Source organism: Antennarius striatus, chromosome 2, assembly GCF_040054535.1.
Source record: "Antennarius striatus isolate MH-2024 chromosome 2, ASM4005453v1, whole genome shotgun sequence".
Lineage (NCBI taxonomy): Eukaryota > Metazoa > Chordata > Actinopteri > Lophiiformes > Antennariidae > Antennarius > Antennarius striatus.
This window is the reverse complement of record NC_090777.1, coordinates 12,797,501-12,819,171: the sequence shown is the minus strand read 5'-3', so window position 1 is coordinate 12,819,171 and position 21,671 is coordinate 12,797,501. Positions and strand designations below refer to the sequence as shown.

Here is a 21,671-nt window from a genome sequence, read left to right as displayed (position 1 = left end):
TTGATCATTCCAAATTACCCATAGGTATGAATGGGAGCATGAGTGCACCGGTGTCGTACTCAGGGTGTCCCCCACCTCTGTGGGGGGCTCTAGTAACCAACCCCGTGACCCACAAAAGCAGATGAAGCAGATAAGATGAATGAATGAATGAATGAATGAATGAATGAATGAATGAATGAATGAATGAATGAATGAATGAATGAATGAATGATTCTCATGCTTAAATTATGAAGTCACCACACTCCAAAAGTATCTGGCGGTACTTTTCAGTTTGTAGTTTATACTTTCCAAAAACAAGTACATACAGAATAAAGATAAAGACAAAACACTCCATCCATATCCGTATACATAATGGCTCTTAAATCATAAGGAGACCAGGTAAAATAGTCTTTGGTTAAAAAAAATGCATAGGACCTCCTCCTCTGAAGATACGTAATACTCATTGAAGGCAAAACACCACTTTCCTCAGTTCGAGGTGATTATTCATCTATTACAACATAATTATTAAAATAATATTCAATTTCTTTAATATTGTATTCCATTTCTGCTGCTACCAGCCTTATTTTTGCATTTTACTTTGAAAAGTCCTAAGAGAAATGTTGAGGGGAAATTGCCATTTGGACCACTACCTGCCTTTAACACTACAAGATGTCGGTACGACTCAACTCAAGGATGTTTCAGCTATCTGCAAAACCAAAATGTACTTGTGGAGAAATGTGGTTACATGAGCGCACGAGGCACAAGGTCCAAGCTTTAGTTTCCATCTCCACTCGAAATTATTCTGTGTGGACACACTTTTAATAATGCTGTGTAAAAAAGTGCAGCAAATGAGATAATGTGTAATCTTCCCATTGGACGAAATCCTGAAAGTTACAATACGAGACAAGACAATAAGCTCTGATAAATTTTAATCATGGAAGCCTCCAGCTAATGCCACTTTTGTTTGTGTGCAAACATTGTTATGGTTGGGAAATGAAAAAGTGATATCATTACTTTAGCTGGGATTGTGTTACAGTTAATCAGGCAAGATGGATTCACGTCTGCTTGGATAAAGGTCAAGCGACGTGCGTATTTCCTGTGTGTCACCGCTTAGATTTCTTTGGCCAAGTCTTCGATTATTCTCTTCATCTGGAGGAGAAAAGAAAACAGATAAGAAGAAAAAGGGAAAGAGAAGAAGAGATTGTTTTTAATCCAGTCTGTCCTCATCAGGGAAATTACTGTGTAGCTCATTACAACCCATATTTAAGCGTGTTGTTAAATGTGACCTCCGGTAGCCATCGTAATTATGACAGGAGCTACAGCAGATTCATGTAATATATGTATGTAATATAAAGAAAAAGAAGCTCTCATCTGGAGGAGGTTCCCAGAGTGACGTGTTACTGAATGAGTCTGGATGAGTTGATGTGTGCTTGTTAGCCTCTCCCGCCACTCAAAGACTGTGTGTGTGTGTGTGTGTGTGTGTGTGTGTGTGTGTGTGTGTGTGTGTGTGTGTGTGTGTGTGTGTGTGTGTGTGTGTGTGTGTGTGTGTGTGTGTGTGTGTGTGTGTGTGTGTGTGTGTGTGTGTGTGTGAATGAGTGAATGCTGTTGTGTGTTGTGAAGCGCTTCGATGGTCAGAGTAGAAAGTTTGTAAAAGTTCAGTCCAGTCGGGGAACAGTCATTTGCTGTTTTGAGAAACTTTGTCCATTGCAGTTGTTTACATCTGAAGATGTATCATTTGAATTCAGAACCGGTCATTATGCCTCCTCCATCCTGCATAATTTGAATGAAACCAAACTAAGACACAGTCTCCTTAGCAAAGTTCTTGTGGTTGGGACCCAGAATCAAGCTGCATGTGTTATTTGGTTAGATTACAAGTGTGAGCGCCGGCATGTGCAAACACATGTATTACATTTCATATATATCACCTCTGACCATGTGATGAGTCCAAGCAGCCTCCCCCTGTCCGTTACAAACAGCGTCTGGGTTCCCGTCACACTCAAGATGTTGTGGACCTGAGAAAATGTGGTGAAACACGGTGTGAAGATTCAGCGAGATATGTTCCTTCAGTTCGTCTCTGAGACACAAGTTAAAGTAATCATACCTGATATCTGAGGCAACAATTAAATTATCAGCGATATACCATCCCCATTTCTATTGATAATGCTTAATAACAAATAGTTTCTCTTTACTCGTTGAGCGAATACAGAGAAACATTTGTTTCTGTTAAAAAAAAATTCTGTTCTTATCTTCTAGCATCTCCTGTGGGAATCGTGTAGTGGAGGCTCTTCACCTGCTGAATGCTCCACTATGCTTACAAGCCGGTAGCTAGCTGCTGTTGGATGTGGAGCGGTTTTTGTATGACCGAGTGTTCAAGGTGTCTGCCTGAAAACTGCTGCCTGCTGGCTGAACATAAAGATTGTCGCCAGGAGTGCAATCCCTAAAGCCACTATAATATGCTTCACCTAAGGATTCAACTGCAAAGAAATAACTATTCTAATCTAGGTCACTAGGTGAACAGCAACTACTGGTTAAATATCAAATGCATGTCCATAATTCACTGATGTGACGTTTGCCATGTTTCTATAACATTTCTGCCTCCGCCCTTTACCGATGTAAACAATCTGAGTATCTGAGTATCGCCCAAAACAGTATATTTTCAATGAAGCTATATTATTGGCATTTCCTTAAGGACTCTTACTTCCAGAATGGTGGTGTGAGGAGACAACAGGACAGAGTTTGGGTAAATGGGACAGACCTCATGCATATATTCCTCCAGAGCCTGCACAGCATAAAAAATATTCATATTTACATGCATTTTCTGTCAGATGGATAATTGTTGTGCATCAGTATTCATTTTTTATTTTATAAATATGATTCACATTAGTTTTTATTGCCTGAGATTAACTCGTTTGTATGTATGGCTTCCTGATGTTCCTATAATCCCATAAATGTGTCATTTTTGTTAAATTCTATCATAATCCAATATTTCTCTACCGGTAGATAATGCTTTAGAGTAAATGTGATGTCATACGATGAGCTTCTACATAATCCAGACCTTTGATTCAGTTCTCTTCCTCTTTCCGCAGCTGTTTTGCATTCATTAAAAAATTCTAAATAGTTAGATCAGACAGTTCCCTCCTTTTCCTCGCCTGCAACTACCTGTGACTCTCCCCACCGTTTACCTCGGTCTTACTGCGGCGCAGGAACATCAGCAGATCAGATCGGTGAACAAACCCCAGCAAAATTTCTAAATCTCCGACAGAAGAGAAGAAAATAAATCAGTATTCTGATTTTGTCACTTGCAGGAGTTTCAAGTGGGTGCAGCTTCTCCAGTGGGCTGTGACGGTAAAAATTCATCCATTTGATTGCAGCTGTAATGTTCAGCTGGTTCGTTGAATAGTTTCTCACAATAACCAGCTCCTTATCAGGGTCCTCTCACACTGCAGAATTGCTGCAGCTTTTAAGATGACTACAAAATACAATCGTTTTCCTAATCATTTTAGTGGTTTCTGTAAAGATGATCCAATGTGGTGCCGTAGCTGTTTTTGAAAAGTTATGACACCACATGTATGACTTATATTCCATATATTCCATATGTTAAAATATATTTTTATTCTTTGTAGGATAGAAACATGTGAACATGTGAAGAAGTTTGGAATAAAATAGCTATAAATATCTCTGTCTGCCCACCATGTGAGTCCACCACAGGGATTTGAGTTGTGATACAGGTGTTGACAGCGTGCCGAATCTCCTCTGGTCCAGCTGCTTCCTGTAGCTGGACTGATTTCACTCCCAGAAGTTGTCCAACTGATTTAGAGCCAATCCTGTGAAAGAGATGAGATGTGTGTAAAAACAGGAGCTGTGAAACAGTAGTGTAAATCCCAGCCTATTTAGATAGATAGATAGATAGATAGATAGATAGATAGATAGATAGATAGATAGATAGATAGATAGATAGATAGATAGATAGATAGATAGATAGATAGATAGATAGATAGATAGATAGATAGGTAGGTAGGTAGGTAGGTAGGTAGGTAGGTAGGTAGGTAGGTAGGTAGGTAGGTAGGTAGGTAGGTAGGTAGGTAGGTAGGTAGGTAGGTAGATAGATAGATAGATAGATAGATAGATAGATAGATAGATAGATAGATAGATAGATAGATAGATAGATAGATAGATAGATAGATAGATAGATAGATAGATAGATAGATAGATAGATAGATAGATAGATAGATAGATAGATAGATAGATAGATAGATAGATAGATAGATAGATAGATAGATAGATAGATAGATAGATAGATACTTTATTAATCCCGGAGGAAATTTAGCTTCATAATATAGGGAAACTCTAATTCTGAAGGACATTTATCATTCACCACTCATTCCTTTTGAAACTATTTTTGGGTTGTAAGGATTTGCAAGATGAGTAGTTGTGATTTGATGGTGATAACAAAGGAGGATCGAAGATGATTGTTCCCTGCTACAAACACGAGCAGGCTGCTGCCAAACAATGTCAGGGGCTGATGGACTGCAACTCTAAAATACAATAACAGGGCTGAGCTTCAGGCAGCACTGGATGCGATTTTCTGGTAGTTTACGTTGTCTGGACAGATGACGGGATAATGTTTGTCAGACGAATAGTTTACGTGATCTGTGTCTGGAGGCTGTCGAAGAGGACCTGTGATGAGCCTGACTTCTGCTTCTATCTCAGCTTCTCAGGCTGATGAGGACATTTAATAGAAAAACTCTAAATCGGATCTACAATATATATCTCTAAAGCAATTCTCATAATTGATGCCGAACAATGGTCACACACATTGTCATGGGTCAGTTCTCATGTCTAACTACAATCAGTGATTTCTTGTTTACTTCTAGAGGAATGCTTACTGAGGAAAATTAATGATCACAATGTGTGGCGCACTGGCGTCGTGCCCGGAGTTTCCCCCGCCTAACGCCCTAAGACAGCTGGGATAGGCTCCAGCTCCCCGTGACCCGCTACAGCGGATAAGCGGTTTGGAAGATGAATGAATGAATGAATGTGAATGTTGGTGTTCCCTGTTGTTACCTCATCAGTGATGGTGGTGGTTCAGTGAGTGGTTGTGAAGAGAATCACTGGAGAGTGTTTTCATTATATAACCCTGATTACAAAAAAGTTGTGACTCTTTAAAACTTTAATAAAAAGAAAAATATCCTAATTCTCTAGTCCTTTTTGACACTCAGTTTAATTGAAAACAGTACAAAGAGAATACATCAATACAAGTTGTGTCTGATCAGCATCATCGATTTTAATAAACATGCCCTCCCTCCATCCATTTCCTTTTAGACAGTATGATCACAACTGTCTCATCTACATCTGCTTACCCATGCTGTGGGTCATGGGTTAGTTGGAGCCTATCACTGGCTTTAAGCAAATGAGCAGGTTACACCCCAGATGAGTTGCCAGCTCAACGAAGGGCCAAAGAAAAGACAAACAAACACACATGTTGAAATTCACTCCCAATGTAGCCTTCAGAATAAAACATCTCTTAGATAAACATGAGTTTTCTGACCAATAAAAGTTAAAAAAAAAAAACACTTTGAAAAGGAAGTTGTTTTAAAATGATCCATGTTACTTAGGATGACATCGTCACGTGACCACAGGGACAAAACCTGCTGTGCTCTAGTGAGACGTGGTGTATTTACTCACGACGGGCAGGCCTTCAAGAGAGAGGGAAGGTGTGGGAGTCTCTTGCTGATAGAGAGCGCATCATAGAAAGATGGCCGATGTCCAGAGCGAGCTACGGCGTTGGCCAGCAGAGTAGCGAGGAGGATGGGTACCACATGGCTGAACTGACCAGTTAACTCTACAGCCAGGAGAGCTGGGGACACGGAGTGTGTCATCGATCCCGAGAAGGCAGCTGCACCTAAAACAGTAAAAAACAACAACTTTTAGAACAGTTATAGGGTATTTACACGACTGATACTTCTTTTGATCTCCACTTCATACATAATTCATTTCTTTTTAACAAAAAAAGTCTATGTCCAAAACCCAAGTTCAAATTAATACGATTAACATTTTTATCAGATTCTACAATAATTAGTCCACTAATTAATATTGTTAGTGCAGAAAAAACTTTCTGCAGAAAATTATTAAAAATATCAAGCATTTTGTGTTTAACTGATTTTCTCTTTTTTCTTTGTGTGCAGGAGCATGATGAGGGACAGTTTTTACCACGACTACAGGAGTCTGACAGCCCCTTTTATGGTTGGTAACCGCATTCTGAAGATCTGAAGACATTTCAAAGCGCTTTACAGATGGAAAACCAACAATGCCCTGAAGACCATGATGAATGATGAAGACCAAAAACCCACTCAGGCAACAGAGTCCACTATTATTATGTCAAATATGAATAATAGACAGCTTATGAAAACACTGGTTGGTGTAACACTGTAGACATGCCTCCATACATTACTTCTACACGAATGAGTTATTGATCTTGTTTTTCTACCAGCTAGTGCATAACCCCCAGGATTGATAGACGGCCACTGCCGCCCTGAGGTCCCTCCTGCGGAGGACGCATAAGCTACTCCTTCTCCAAGCAAACGACCCAAAGCCGCTCCTAGAAAATAGAAATTCAATTTTAAGTGTATCTCAAGGTTTTCCCATTATGGTGGTAGACAATGCAAATGAAAATTCTCCTATGTTTGTTCCCTCCACTCACCATAGACAAACATCTGCATGAAGTATCCGGCCGGCAGAGGCAGGGTGCAGACGAGGATGAACATCCACATCTCCAAACCAACAACAGAAGCACAGAAAACTCTCAAAAACATCTGAACAGCTCTACTAGAACGTGTCTCACTGAAGATGAGTCACTGTCAAATATTTCTTTTAACAATCTATTTTGCACAAATAAATATTGAATCATGCTCCTTTATGTGCTGAATTTGCATGTTGTATTTGGAAGACCAACTGTTATAACAACCAATCCTCTTTGAAGAGGTTCTGTAACTTTCATAGACATTCAAGCATTAGACACTTTACAGTGGATCCATGCAGAAATGCTCAGATATGCTGCTTAGAATTACGCTACAATAATCTGCTACAAGATCTTGGAATATAAATGAGAATGATCAATATGTAGCTGATGGTTCCTGATCAGTGCAGTGACTCATCCATTATTTGGTTCTCTGCTGATATTTCTAATTCCTTCAACCTGCAGTATTATTATGCGTGAGCATGAGATGATTCAGTCAAATCTTAAAATGTCTGCAGCTCAGGAATGTGACCAGTGTGGGTTAATTGTGGGCCACGGTGACCTCAGAAAACAAGCAGAGGTGGTGAATCAGCTCTGAACCTTGTTAATGATGTTTATTAGTGCTGACTGACTCCTTAATTTGTGTTTTTATTGTTTGTACCTTCATGAGCAGAAAGACAACCAAAGTAAGGACAGGACTCCCAGATGAACTCCATTCCATTAGTGGCTGAACAGAGGCATTGTGGGATGGAGCGGTCCACTGGCTGCCATCCAATAGGGAGGTGAGAAGCTGCTTCATAGTGAGCTGTGAAAGAGAATTTGTGATTATCACTGCAGACCGATTTACGTCAGTCGTTTTGCTTCTCATCTCGTCGTTCTTTAAATCGTGGCACGATGTGTTGTTTTTTAACTTTTAGCGTTCTCTTTATCAGACCGGTTCCTTTCAGCTGATTTCTTGATTCAAGGTCTGGCAGTAATCAGACTGGGTGTGACTCGTGAAAGTATGGCTAATCACAGTTAATTCATGATTTAACAAGGGGGGGGGGGGTACTTTTTCCTATAGGGCCAGGTAGGTTCAAAAATATTTTTTCCGTTAATATATGACACCACCATTTAGAAACTGTACTTAATTTTGTACTTAATGTAGTTTCAATTGTGTAATAATAACATTTGTTTAATGATTTGACACTTGAAGTTCAACAAATAATCACAATCCTGCTTGCAGCAGAGTAAACATACATCACCAGTTCCAGATCAACATAATCGTCATCCTCACATTCATCAACCACACTGTTTGAATAGTAAACACACTCACTGCTGGTTTTTAAATGAGGTGTGCTGAAGCATAGTGCTTTTAATGTAGCATAAAGCAAAGGCTTACCAATGTGTCACTGATGAAGTAAGTGTGTGTGTGTGTGTGTGTGTGTGTGTGTGTGTGTGTGTGTGTGTGTGTGTGTGTGTGTGTGTGTGTGTGTGTGTGTGTGTGTGTGCAGTGTGTTCCTTCTACTTGAAGGGTTCATTAGTCACATAGGAGATCCACAATGTCCAAATACACACTGCTTGTGATGAGTGATGTTCCCAATGCATTTGCCCATGAACAGACTCTAATCCTGTGCAACAAATCAGTCTGTTTTACCACCCTGCAAAATCTGCATAAAGCAACATGTCAGGTACAGACACCTGTGTCATGCTGTCTTCTCTAAACATACTATAACTGATGAAGAGACTTGACACAACTCCTCATCACCCTGTACCTCACTTTAACCTAGATTACGTACCTTTCAAGCATCTGACTTGAAGTTGAGCTGGGAATACAGATAATTTCAATAGAACAGTAAGAATGTTCATCCAAGCATGTGTTGCTGTTATTAGGTTACAACCTAACAAAGTTAATGGTGTGAGTTATAGAAAGTAGAGTTCAGAAACAGAGGAGCGCTGCAGACTGAAGGAGTTCTCTTGCTTACCTCAATGGTTTTCCAGTTGAACCTGTTACTCATTGTGTTATAAATTTAAGACAATCAGTTACTTGATTAATTTCTATATTGTCATTATTTTAGATCATATAATGATGACATAACTGTCATTAATATTGTTGTTGTTGTTGTACTGTGACGTCAAATTTATTTCCATTTTTTGACAATAACACCATCTTGTTACACACCTGTCACACCTTACAACATTACACACACACAAAAACACACACACGCGCAAACACACACTCAAACACTCACACACACACAAAACAAGAGAAGAAATATTGTCTTCAACTACAAGGTTATTTATAATTCATTACGTAACATAAATGGATTACTGTGTGGCGCTTTGGCTCGGCGACGTGTTTTCAACAGTTTTCAGACGGTAAAGCTCAAAGGGCAGATTGCTGTGTTTGTCTTTCTGTGACATTTATTCAATAAGAACAATAAAGGGCAGCTCAAGCCTTATCATTTAAAGGTGTAATATGAGGACTAAAGTAACATTAAGCCTGAACTTCACAGCTGAATCACAACTAAATATATTTTTAATGACGATCAGTTCAAAAACAGGAAACAGCGTGACTGAGACTTCACATTCTGCTTGGTCCTACCTTAGAGGCCATGTGTTGACCAGCAGACTCGGGAAACGTCAGACATGCCAGGATGAAGGCCACCATGCCAGAGTATAGACTCTTCCTACGCAGAGGTACTCATGTAAATAAAATATTTCAATGTTATCTTAGTACTAATTTCTTTTCTAATTTATACTTAGCCATTTATTAAGTAATAATCGTCTCTGCACTCTGTATGACCTCATCCATCTGTACTTGAACATCCTTTCAATGAGAAGTCAAATATTTATAAAACAAGATCTAGTTTGAATACCATTTACATGTGGCCTGAATGAGCCTGTCTTGGCTTAATTCATATTTTATACTATAAATACTACATTTTTATTTTATTCTGTAGTTGGAGGGTGGTGTGCTAATAGATTAGCCTCATAAACACATCAGTCTGTTTCAATTGAACCTTTGCTATATCTACAACATCTGATGACTGCAGATGATTATCATCTGTATTACATGTAGAAATGATCTCTCACTCTGCTGTCAGCATTTTAATGAAGACTGAGTTTGTTTTGGTGAAGCACAAGATCCATCGATGGCAGAAGAGAAAGAAGCAGCTCACAGCTCCACTCAGCAGCCTGTTTCCAGACAGAAAGATGACTCCAGTATTGATAGACAAGGCATATTTTAAGAGATAATAAAAGACTATCGGAACTCATTAGCGCAGATTGACAGAGACGAAGAAGAAGCCAGGAAATGACTGGTATGAGAAAAGGTTCCTCTGTATGTTGATTAGAATAAGAGGCATATGCCGAAAAACTCCTTGTCAGAGCTCATATCACAATCATTACTGAAATGTGCAGCAAAGTGATCTGTCAAGACTAAAACAGACAACTTGTCAGACTGTGGAGACACTGTAAAAAACAAACTTACCCCAGCAAAGCAAACAGCAGAATCTCTAGTGGGCGGAAAGGTAAAGTAGTGGGGAAATTAGTTGTGAACAGGGCCTGAAGAGTCTCTGTGGACACACATAAATTGGAGTCATCCCTCCAGTTCCTCTCACAGCTGTTTTCCAAATCCAATCTTTTCAAACCTTATGGCATTGGGGCTTTATTGAAATTCACAGTTTGAATGGGTTTTTTTGCCACTGTCATGTTATGTAGTTAGAAAGCTTTTAGTAAACACTGACTTTTAAAATAAAAAGTTATTGTGTCAACACTTCCATTGTTGTCATGGGAAAACAAACAGGAGACAGAGTTTTTTTTGAAATTATTATTATTCTATCATAAAATGCTTTAAATTCTCTATACAATCAGTACGGTGTCCAATACATGGGAGATAAAATTAAACAGTGTTAAATAGTAATGCCTTGGAAAACCACCATCTAGCCCAGAACACAGAGTTGAACTTGCAACTGTTGAAATTAAAAAAAAAAAATATATATACAGTAGAAATGTTCACAAATGTTCTTAAATTATTAAAAGGCTCCACTGCTGTACTCGGTTGTCCTGTGTAGATGGGTTTTTAAATGTGATGGACAGAAATTATTTACCATTATAAATATGCTTTTAATGTAGCCGCAAGAGGGCACAAGCCAGTGTCTTATTGTGCCGGTCCCAAGCCCGGATAAATACAGACGGTTGTGTCAGGAAGGGCATCCAACGTAAAACTTTTGCCAAATCAAACATGTGAATCAAATCTATGGCTTCCATTCCGGATCGGTCTAGGCCCGGGTTTAACAATGTCCACCATCGGTGCTGTTCACCTAAAGGGTACCGGTGGAAATTGGACGACTGTTGGTCGAAGAAGGAGAGGAGGAAAGTGTGTTTGTAGGAAGAGAGAGAAGAGGAACACCAAGAGTATAGGACTGAGAGTAGGGACGTTGAATGTTGGAACTATGACAGGAAAAGGTAGAGAGTTGGTTGACATGATGCAGAGGAGGAAGGTAGACATCCTGTGTGTCCAGGAGACCAGGTGGAAAGGTAGCAAGGCTAGAAGTTTAGGACCGGGGTTCAAGTTGTTCTATCATGGTATAGATGGGAAGAGAAATGGAGTAGGAGTTATCTTGAAGGAGGAGTTTGTTAGGAATGACCTGGACGTAAAAAGAGTGTCAGATAGAGTGATGAGTCTGAAGTTAGAAGTAGAAGGTGTGATGTTCAATGTTGTTAGTGGGTATGCTCCACAGGTAGGATGTGAGCTGGAGGAGAAGGAGAAATTCTGCTTGGACTTTGATGAAGTGATGCAGAGCATACCTAGAAGTGAGAGAGTTGTCATTGGTGCAGACTTCAATGGACATGTTGGTGCAGGAAACAGAGGTGATGAGGAGCTGATGGGCAGGTTTGGTATCCAGGAGAGGAACGCAGAAGGACAGATGGTAGTTGACTTTGCAAAAAGGATGGAAATTACTATAGTAAATACTTTCTTTCAGAAGAGGCAGGAACATAGGGTGACCTATAAGAGTGGAGGTAGGAGCACACAGGTAGACTACATCTTGTGTAGATGGTGTAATCTGAAGGAGATCAGTGACTGCAAAGTAGGAGAGAGTGTAGCCAAACCGCATAGGAACATGGTGTGTACTGTAGGATGACTCTGGTGGTGAGGAAGATGAACAGGGAAAAGGCGGAGCAGAAGACGAAATGGTCGAAGCTGAAAAAGGAAGAGTGTTTAAAGAATTTTAGGAAGGAGTTAAGACAGGCTCTGGGTGGTCAGGAGGTGCTTCCAGATGACTGGACAACTACAGCTAATGTGATCAGGGAGACAGGTAGGAGAGTATTTGGTGTGTCATTTGGAAGGAAAGTAGATAAGGAGACTTGGTGGTGGAATGAGGAGGTACAGGAGTGTATACAGAGAAAGAGGTTAGCTAAGAAGAAGTGGGACACTGAGAGGACTGAGGAGAGTAGACAGGAGTACAGGAAGATGCAGAGTAAGGTGAAGGTAGAGGTAGCAAAGTCCAAACAAGAAGCTTATGATGACTTGTATGTGTCACGGTTGGGCGTGGCAGTGCTGGTGTGTGGCAGGGAGGTGGGCCAGGCTTGTGGGTGGAGCCACGGCTCCACACCTGATACTCATCCACACACCACTAACTGAGTTTCAGACCTGAACATCGTTGATGTTGTCATGATGAGGCTTTTTAAGCCAGATGGGATGAAAGCCTTTTCCTGGTTTGTTTTCTCTAGTTTGGTTCCTGTAAGTTTTCCTGATTTTGTGATTCTTGTTTGTCTGGGGAATTCTTGATTTTCTTATTAAATCATGGAGAAAAGATTCGCTTTTGGTGTCCTGCATTTGGATCCACACCCCTCTCGTCGTGACAGTATGCTAAGTTGGACAGTAAGGAAGGAGAGACTGATGTATACAGGTTGACAAGACAGAGAGACAGAGATGGGAAGGATGTGCAGCGGGTTAGGGTGATTAAAGATAGGGATGGAAGTCTACTGACAGGTGGAAGATGGAAAGAGTACTTTGAATAGCTGATGAATGAGGAAAATGAGAGAGAACAAAGGCTAGAAGAGGTGACTGTTGTGGACCAGGAAGTACCAAAGATTAGTCAGGATGAAGTGAGGAGGGCATTGAAGAGGATGAAGAGTGGAAAGGTAGTCGGTCCTGATGATATACCTGTGGAGGTATGGAAGTGTCTAGGAGAGGTGGCAGTAGAGTTTCTGACTGGGTTGTTCAACAGGATCTTATATAGTGAGAAGATGCCTGAGGAATGGAGGAGAAGTTTGCTGGTGCCCATTTTTAAGAACAAGGGAGATGTGCAGAGTTGCGGCAAATACAGAGGAATAAAGCTGATGACCCATACGATGAAGTTATGGGAAGGAGTAGTTGAAGCTAGACTAAGGGCAGAAGTGAACATTTGTGAGCGGCAGTATGGTTTCATGCCAAAAAAGAGTACTACAGATGCAGTATTTGCTTTGAGGATGTTGATAGAGAAGTACAGAGAAGGCCAGACGGAGCTGCATTGTGTTTTTGTAGATCTGGAGAAAGCTTATGACAGGGTGCCCAGAGAGGAACTGTGGTATTGTATGAGGAAGTATGAGACCAGCGATGTTGTTTGGTCTAGAGACAGTGTCACTGAGGAAAAGACAGGAGACAGAGCTGGAGGTAGCAGAGATGAAGATGCTGAGGTTCTCTCTGGGAGTGACCAGGATGGATAGGATCAGGAATGCGTACATCAGAGGGACAGCACATGTTAGAGGTTTTGGAGATAAAGCCAGAGAGGCCAGACTGAGATGGTTTGGACATGTCCAGAGGAGAGATAGTGAATATATTGGTAGAATGATGCTGAGTTTTGAACTGCCAGGCAGGAGGCCTAGAGGAAGACCAAAGAGGAGGTTTATGGATGTAGTGAAAGAGGACATGAAGGTATTTGGTGTGAGAGAAGAGGATGCAGAAGACAGGGTTAGATGGAGGCAACTGATTCGCTGTGGCGACCCCCAAAGGGAAAAGCTGAAAGAAGAAGAAGATTATAAAAAAGCTGAAAGAAGAAGAAGATTATAAATATGCGTTAATAAAAATTGTATTCAAAACACCTCATTTAATATGATTGGTGATCATATGCCAATTAAAACCACCAAATGCACCATGTGTAGCCAAAAGAATGTTGACAGCCCTGACATGACCCTCCTTCTTGTTAACCATTGGGAAGCGAGTACTCATCGATGTTTTACCTCCATCTCCGCTGAGCACAGAGAACAAGCGGAACATCAGGGCCCCGCAGGCAGCTGAGAAGAAGCATGGGCAGTAATGCCTCAGGGCAAAGTGGGAACACATCACCTCCACACTGAACAAAACACCTGAAGGCCAGGTGGGGGACACAAACAGCAGGAAAACACAAACAGGACTATGAGAAAATAGAGAAAACAATTCTCAGCTACAACGCAAACAAGACACATTCTGTCTGCTCATGTAGCAAAAGGGAAAATGTCAACATTCATTCATTCATCTTCCTATCCGCTTCATCTTCTTGTGCGAGTCACGGGGAGCTGGAGCCTATCCCAGCTGGCATAGGTCTTGAGGCAGGGCAAACTCCGTGCCAGTGCACCGCGGGAAAATGTCAACATACTTCATGTAAGTATGACCGTTCACAAATTGTCACATTTATGTCGTTTATTGTTATAAATGTTGGTTTTTGAATGTGCCGGAACCATAAACCATGCTAATCCTCAATCAACATAACAGGAGCAGATGAAAAATAATGGATTGAAGAAGTACGGTCAGTATGAGAGGAGATAGAGAGTCTGCAAATGATGATGAAGGATACTGGAGTCCTGATGCTGAAGCTTCACTCACCACTGATGGGGGCTCCGAAGCAGCTGGCTACCCCCACTGCAGCAGCTACAACCTGCATCTCCCCACCGACTCTGTCCTACACAAGGGTAAGTAGAGGCACCATCATCATTTACTTTCATGACGGGCCATTCACTGGTAGAATATAATCACACACACACACACACACACACACACACACACACACACACACACACACACACACACACACACACACACACACACACACACACACACACACACACACACACACACACACACACACACACAAACACACCTATACACACACACACACACACACACACACACACACACACACACACACACACACACACAACACACATACACACACACACACACACACACACACGCACACATACACAGATACACATGCATACATGTTTTTTATTTATTCATTAACATTACATTCATACGCTTTGAGGCCATATCTTCAAAATAGTGATTGATGTTGAGATAACTCTTCCAACTCTTAAGAGAAATTAACTGTTTAAAATTATTTAAATTGTCACGTCTCTGGACTATTACTATCCTGTTTGTTTTCCTGTCACTAACAAATCATGCTATTTCAGATTCGGTCCCACTTGCAATCAGTTCATTCCCAGCATTGGCCTTCCCTTCGCTCACCTGCAGCCAGTCCCCTAACCAGCCACCACTCTTCACATACCAGCTCAGCCCTCAATACGCTGCCACATTGTTTAGTGTTCACCCTGACTCTCCAGCCTTTGATACCTGCCGGTTATTCTCCCTGAACCTCTCTCTCACAGTTTTAGCCCAATGAATCCTGACATTGTCATCTTGGAAAATGCCCATGCCTTTGGAGCAGAAATAATCCATTGATGGAATAGCCTGGTGATTCAGTATATTCAGGTAATCAGCTAATCTCATTCTTTGAACACACACTGTTGCTGAACCTAGACCTGACCTGAACGGGCATATTCCAAGATGACAATGTCAGGATTCATTGAGCTAAAATTGTGAGGGAGAGGTTCAGGGAGCATGAAACATCATTTTCATACATGGATTGGCCACCACAGAGTCCAGACCTTAAACTCGCTGAGATTCATTTGAAAGAGGAATCTCAATGAGTGCTGGAGATGGCTTTTACATAGCAATCAGACCCCATCATCATAAATGCAAGATCTTGATGAAAAATATGGAAAAATAGCACATCACTGGATGGAAATAACACTTGTGATATTGCATTAACTCATCAAAACAATATCCCAGTTAATACATGCTGTAATTAAAGCTAAATGCAGCCCAACAAAATATGAGAGGGTGTGACTTTTTTGGATGGCGACTTTTTATTTGGCCCGGCAGTGTATTGAGTCTAGCTAGAGTGGTTCAGCTTGAGAATATTTAATGTTACCGAAAACGAGTGTGAAATGACTCGACACAAGACTATGAATTAAGTTTGTGTTGTACCTTATCATCATCAACGTTTACAAGACGGCACAAGTTCCTCAGATATGCTCCAATCATGGTGGAAAGATGAACAAATGGACCCTTTGGCAAATAGAGAACAATTTTTATCATTCATATTGAAGCAGAAGACTCTGTTTGCAGCTGCACATTATAAATGTAAATATATTACTGAGATGTCTCACCACTTTGCCCAGGAAAACGGTGCTGCCTGCTGCCAGTGTGCAGATAACCCCCAGGAACTTGGTAAACATGTTGGTGAGAGACAAGTAAAGAGGCATTTCAATACCTGCCAGCATGGTTCTCACCTCCGGTATCCCAGAGCCTGAGGAGAAATTGAAAAACTCATAAAGAATTTCAAAAGAAAAAATAAATGTGGCTGTGTTGAATCAATCAATAGTTTTACGATGTATTCCAAGTGAATACATTTAAATTATTTCAGAACAATAGAAGATAAGAAGAAGGCAAGTCACCCCGCATGACAGCCCCTGCCATTAGTGTGTGTTCAGATGAATTAAATGTAATGTAAATGTCTCTTTACCATCGTTATGTTATCACACCCTATCAGGCTCTACCTTCAACAGTTGTGTACACAGAGATCCCTCCGTCCATGACGTCAGGATGTATTAACAGATAAGATCATGGTTGACTTTTCATGCTGTATGTCTCCTTTTACCACTCAACAGATAATATCACACTTGACTTTTTTTCAGTGCCATTTACTTTTAATAGGAAAGAGCAATGTTTCTGAAAGACACCAGTTACAAATCAAGACTAAATCAGATCTCTGATCTTCATCTCATCTTTATCAAACGTGCTGGAAACCTACTTGATGACTGCTTCCTTCAATTTACAAGGAAATGACAACGTAGCCTTGCAGTCGCATGAAAATCTTATCATCCTTGTCCAGCTTTTAGCCTATAGCTGTGTGCCATACATATTAATGTCAGGAATGTTGTTTCTTTGCTCCGCAATAAGCTGGCATCTCTTCTAGGATGTATCCCACCTCTCGTTTGTGGCTGGCAGGGATAGGCTCCAGCAGACCCGTGACCCAAAACTTTGAAAAGAAGCTGTAGACAAGATTATGACGATCTGGTCTACGAGAAAATGGATTAATGGATGTTTCTCTAATAAAGGGTCTCTTCACCACCTCAATTCCAGCTGGCACCCATCAGTTTGTGATTGACTGGTGATAAATGAGATAATCTACCCAACCACAAAATCATCTTAGCAGCAACCTGGTTATAATAGGCATAGTAGGGTAACTCATCAGTACGGCAGAGGAGTTATGCAAACCTGACTGTTGCATATTCTCAGGAAGATTATTTTTAAGTTCCTTCTAGTCATATTTCTTCATACAGGTCTGGGTTCTGTAGCTCAAATTTATAGTCACAGCAAAACAGCTCAGAAAAACAGGAAAAATTGGCTGACTGGTTAAAAGACTGCACAGTTTATACTATAAACTTAAAATTCAGACAAAAATGATTATGTATGTAATGTAAAACATGTTGAAAATGAAAATGAGGCAATAAAGGCACCTCTCAAGTTACTATTACAATCTTGGTAGTTACACATTCCTCAGCTATAAAACATTAATTTGAACTTTGACTCATCTTTGTCTTCAATCTTCTTTCATCATCACATTAAATGATAGCTCTTGGGTAAAATATTGGTTATTATGATGATTTCAATTGGGGTTCAGTCAGAAAAAGGAAGTAACATTCATTAAAAAGATATTAATTTTCCTTAAACTTAACTAACGATAAATAAACAACAATACTAAATAACTGTTATTGGGCAGACCTGTGGAGAAGGGACAGATGTTGTGGGAGAAGGATGCTGCAACTGCACAGAGGCATGCTGGGTAAAGAGTCCAGCAGAAGAACTGAAGCAGACTGTTGCCCTCCAGCTTCATATAAAGCCACTGGTGAGCTGGAAAAGGAACGACAACCATCGGTGATCTGTCTTCTGTTTCCGTGTGTGTGTGTGTGTGTGTGTGTGCGTGCGCGAACGCCCGCGTATGTATGCGTGCGCGTACCTCTTTGCAGCTTTGTCACGTTGAGGTCTACCAGGAAGCTGAGGATAGCCGTCAACATTCCCAGAGCAGCGTAGCCGTACCACTCCATGCCACCCACTGCCTCCATACCGGACCTCAGCTTCAACAGCCACACTACAGACAGAACAGACAGGCTCACCTCTGAAACAAACACAGAGGCAACAGAACACGAAGCCATTTTCACAAGTTATACATTATTTTCTATTCTAATAGTCTTCATTTAGGGATGAATACCTGCAAAAAACAACAGACACAAAAATCCACCCATAGTGTCCCAAATAGAAGAACAATATGGAATTCTATCGAACAAACAAAGTAAACATTAATCAGTGTTTCTGGAGAGGAATCCGTTGAGAAGGGCCAGAGGCAGAGGTTGGATACCAGGATTTCTGAGCCTCTGGCAGACATGATGTCCAGTTGAGCACATGTGAAGCACAACAGAGTTCCATCCCATTGAGCCCTATCCAGCATCAAAATCAAAGCCCAGGAACCATAATTTAAGGTAACTCGCTATTTAAAGAACAAATATTTGAATACAATAAATGGATCCATTTAATTTTCAAATCTGATACCATCAAATATGCCTGACTGTAGTCTTCAATAGCCTCAAAGGAATCCCAGAGGAATCAAAGAATAAAATTATAACAATACCATATCTCCAGAAAGAGATCAGGATAGATATCAAAATACATTGAGCTCTGTTCCAGCCAAAGACAACTGTGGAAATAAAAATATCATCATTCTCTTTTTAATTGCTGTTTACCTCAGATGCTTACATTGTAGCTGGTTCCAGTATTAACTGTTGTTATTACAAGTAAACAAAATTTGTTTTCTAGCTTCACAGGAGGCAGAGGTTTTGTAAAGCCCCAGGCGTGGTCTGTCAGGATTATGTGTCAGAAAAGAACAAGAAGCGCTGTGTTCAGATTAAATGTAATAAAATACAGGAAAACTTTAATAGAATATAATCAAACACCATCTCCCAGTTACCTTAAATGGAGTAAATATATCCCAGTACCATTATTATTAAATCCTTCGTTCTTAGAAAGATTCTTCTGGTGTCTTGAACTCAACAATAATCCATAACTTCTTCGTGTCATATGAACGACTGGTTTCAATGTATTGATTAGGGATGAGCGAGTACACCACTGTCTGTATCTATATCTGTATCTGTTCAACCATCTAAATGATCTGGGCGGGACTTAAATCGGAAGTGGGTGTGGTTTGACAGGAAATGGGTGGAGCTTAAATCTGTATATTGTTTTAAGTCTGAAATTGATATGGATTGATCAGAAGTTGCTAAATTTATTGCTTATTTTAAAAATATTTACAGAGCAAGTTTTTTATGAACTCAGAACATGAATATTCTTAAGTGCAGTAATGGATATTTACAGAACAGCCTCAGGATTTACATTCAATGCTTTTGATCACAATAGTAAAGAAATTATTTACAAAACAAGTTTTTTATGAAGTCAGAACATGAAGTGCATTAATGAATACCACGTATGCAATAGGAAGTTATGAACTACAAAGTATGCATGAACAATTTTTAAAAAATATTTAGAGCGAGAGAGACAAAGAGGGAGATAGAGAGACAGAGCATGTGTGTGTGTGTGTGTGTGTGTGTGTGTGTGTGTGTGTGTGTGCGTGCGTGCATGCATGCGTGTTGCCAGCCGTTACCCCTAAATTAAACGCTCGCAACTGCGCCAGTTTTCAGGATTAAAATCAAGGCAGATAATCCTGAGATCACCCAAAAAGTACAGAAAAACCTGCTTCCATTTCCAACCTCCTGTCTTTGTGGAGCTGGATTTTCTGCAGTGACCGTAAAGAAAACCAAACTGAGGAGTAGACTGGACATCCGAAACACACTTCAGGTGTGATTGTCTCCCGTTACCCCTAGATCAGCGGTCCACATCCACTAATTCTCATTATTGTAATTATTATTATTTGATTGACTTGTTCACCCTTTTATTGGAAATGATCAGTATTTCTCCTACATTGAATGCACTGTTTTTAAGTCGCTACATTTCAAAATAAACCTCATCAGTGCAGTCACATAGATTGAGTTTTTAATATATATTATTTCAATTATTTCATTTACAGAGATGTTGATTATCAATTTATGAATACAGGTTGTTTATTGTCTGTTGATATCTGCATTTTACTTAAAACCACTGCAGATGATTTATTATTAGACTACTGCCGTCCTGGCATCATTAATGATTATCGAGCAAACGAACGACCGGTCCGCAAAAATATTGTCTTAGATGAAACTGGTCCGTGGCGCAAAAAAAGTTGGGGACCACTGGTTATGAGGATTTTCCTTCAGCATGAGCACAAGTTTTACTCGTATCCTGCTCATACTCTTCAAAAATGCTTTATCCGTACTGGATACTCGTCTGAAACGAGTACCTGGCTCAACCCTTGTATTGATCAGTATGAACCGCATTCTGATGATTTCTCCCTTCTGTCTGACCTTTGACGTTTGCACGAGTCTGTTGGCATGGTTTGATTGGATCAATCAGCGGACTGGTATTGTGGGATGTCTCTGATTGATTTTCCTCATCAAGGTCGCTGTTCTGTCTGATGGTGTCACTCCCAGGAGCCTCGTCCAGTCTCCTCATTTCGTCTTTGAGAGTTTTGTGATTAAAACAGTCAAAATCAGAGACAAAAATGACAATGAGATTACTAAAGTCTTATTGCTATAGCTTATATAATACAATCAGAAGCAGGTATACTCACCCAGTAGCTGCTACGCATACAGTGATGTGTATGTGTGTGGTGCGTGTGCCTGTCTTTCAGTGACATGATTGACCTCTGCTAAGGGTTTTAGTGTAGAAGTAATGGTCCAGTCATGCTTGAATGGGTAGCTAATATTAACTCTATGGGGGAACATTGAAGTGCCCTTCATGTCTTGATTGCAGAAATGTTGTGTGAGAGATTTCATGCAACTCAGATTTTTAATTGGATTTCTGGCAATTGCAACCGAAAGCAGAAAATAATTCATCTTCTAATAACTGTTCCGATTTAGCCTAATCCAATCAATGTAAACATGACCTATAACAACTGGTAATACATTTGCTTGACAAATATATTATCAAGACAAGGCATTCCATCAGAATGTAATTTCTATGTTCCAGAAGATACTTAATAATATTCGGATATTTGCCTACAGTTTGCAATAATCTTAAAGTATGTACTTTGAATGTACTTCTTCTTCAAAATTAAAAAAAAAGATAGGAGAGGATGAGTAATTTTAATTAAAACAGACGAGAAACAGCATTCTGTGACAATTCTGTGACATGCCAGCATTTGACTAGAGAGAGAAAATATATGTGCCTGTTGGCTTGTCTTGTTCCTGTTGCAAATACTGGTGACACCATTAGTATTTACTTTTACTTTCCTCCACTCTTGATATACCAGGATCACCTAGGAACAAAACTACAGATTTGTGAAATAAACTTAAATTGTTTTCTAAAGTTCCTCCTTTTAGCCTTTAATAAGCATATATGTTTTTATAAAGAAGTAAATCTCAATACTGTGTAGGAAAATTGTTGCCATCGGGACAGCACACCAACTCATCCTGAAGTGAGACAGGAAGCTATTTTACCCTCATAAACAATCATCACTGTCTG

At 40.1% G+C, this 21,671-nt stretch overlaps 1 protein-coding gene across 4 annotated transcripts; it reads right to left on the bottom strand.

The window, feature by feature from the left end:
* Positions 1–658: 658 nt before the first annotated feature.
* clcnk (chloride channel K) lies at positions 659–20,828 on the bottom strand. Of its 4 annotated transcripts, none has more exons than XM_068340931.1 (20): positions 20,779–20,828; positions 20,513–20,665; positions 18,022–18,180; positions 17,787–17,915; positions 16,169–16,308; positions 15,987–16,067; positions 14,544–14,619; positions 13,922–14,047; positions 10,188–10,272; positions 9,791–9,892; positions 9,300–9,384; positions 7,377–7,520; positions 6,680–6,749; positions 6,467–6,577; positions 5,665–5,881; positions 3,670–3,803; positions 3,162–3,232; positions 2,678–2,758; positions 1,905–1,991; positions 659–1,128 (listed from the first exon to the last, which is right to left on the bottom strand). In XM_068340931.1, exons 2-20 carry the CDS (start codon positions 20,658–20,660, stop codon positions 1,090–1,092), a joined length of 2,085 nt encoding a protein of 694 aa, XP_068197032.1. In that variant the 5' UTR covers positions 20,661–20,665; positions 20,779–20,828; the 3' UTR covers positions 659–1,089. The 4 variants fall into 4 exon arrangements, with proteins under 4 accessions (XP_068197032.1, XP_068197042.1, XP_068197051.1 ...); XM_068340941.1 differs by having other exon boundaries at positions 3,162–3,226; XM_068340950.1 differs by having other exon boundaries at positions 18,022–18,153.
* Positions 20,829–21,671: the final 843 nt, after the last annotated feature.

Coding starts and splice junctions, on each gene's coding strand:
- clcnk (XM_068340931.1), bottom strand. CDS start 20,660: ATGAGGAGACTGGACGAGGCTCCTGGGAGTGACACCATCAGACAGAAC. Junction 18,181..20,512: donor GACTCGTGCAAACGTCAAAG/GTCAGACAGAAG, acceptor TGTTTGTTTCAG/AGGTGAGCCTGTCTGTTCTG. Junction 9,893..10,187: donor CTGCTGTTTGCTTTGCTGGG/GTAAGTTTGTTT, acceptor GTCTGGAAACAG/GCTGCTGAGTGGAGCTGTGA.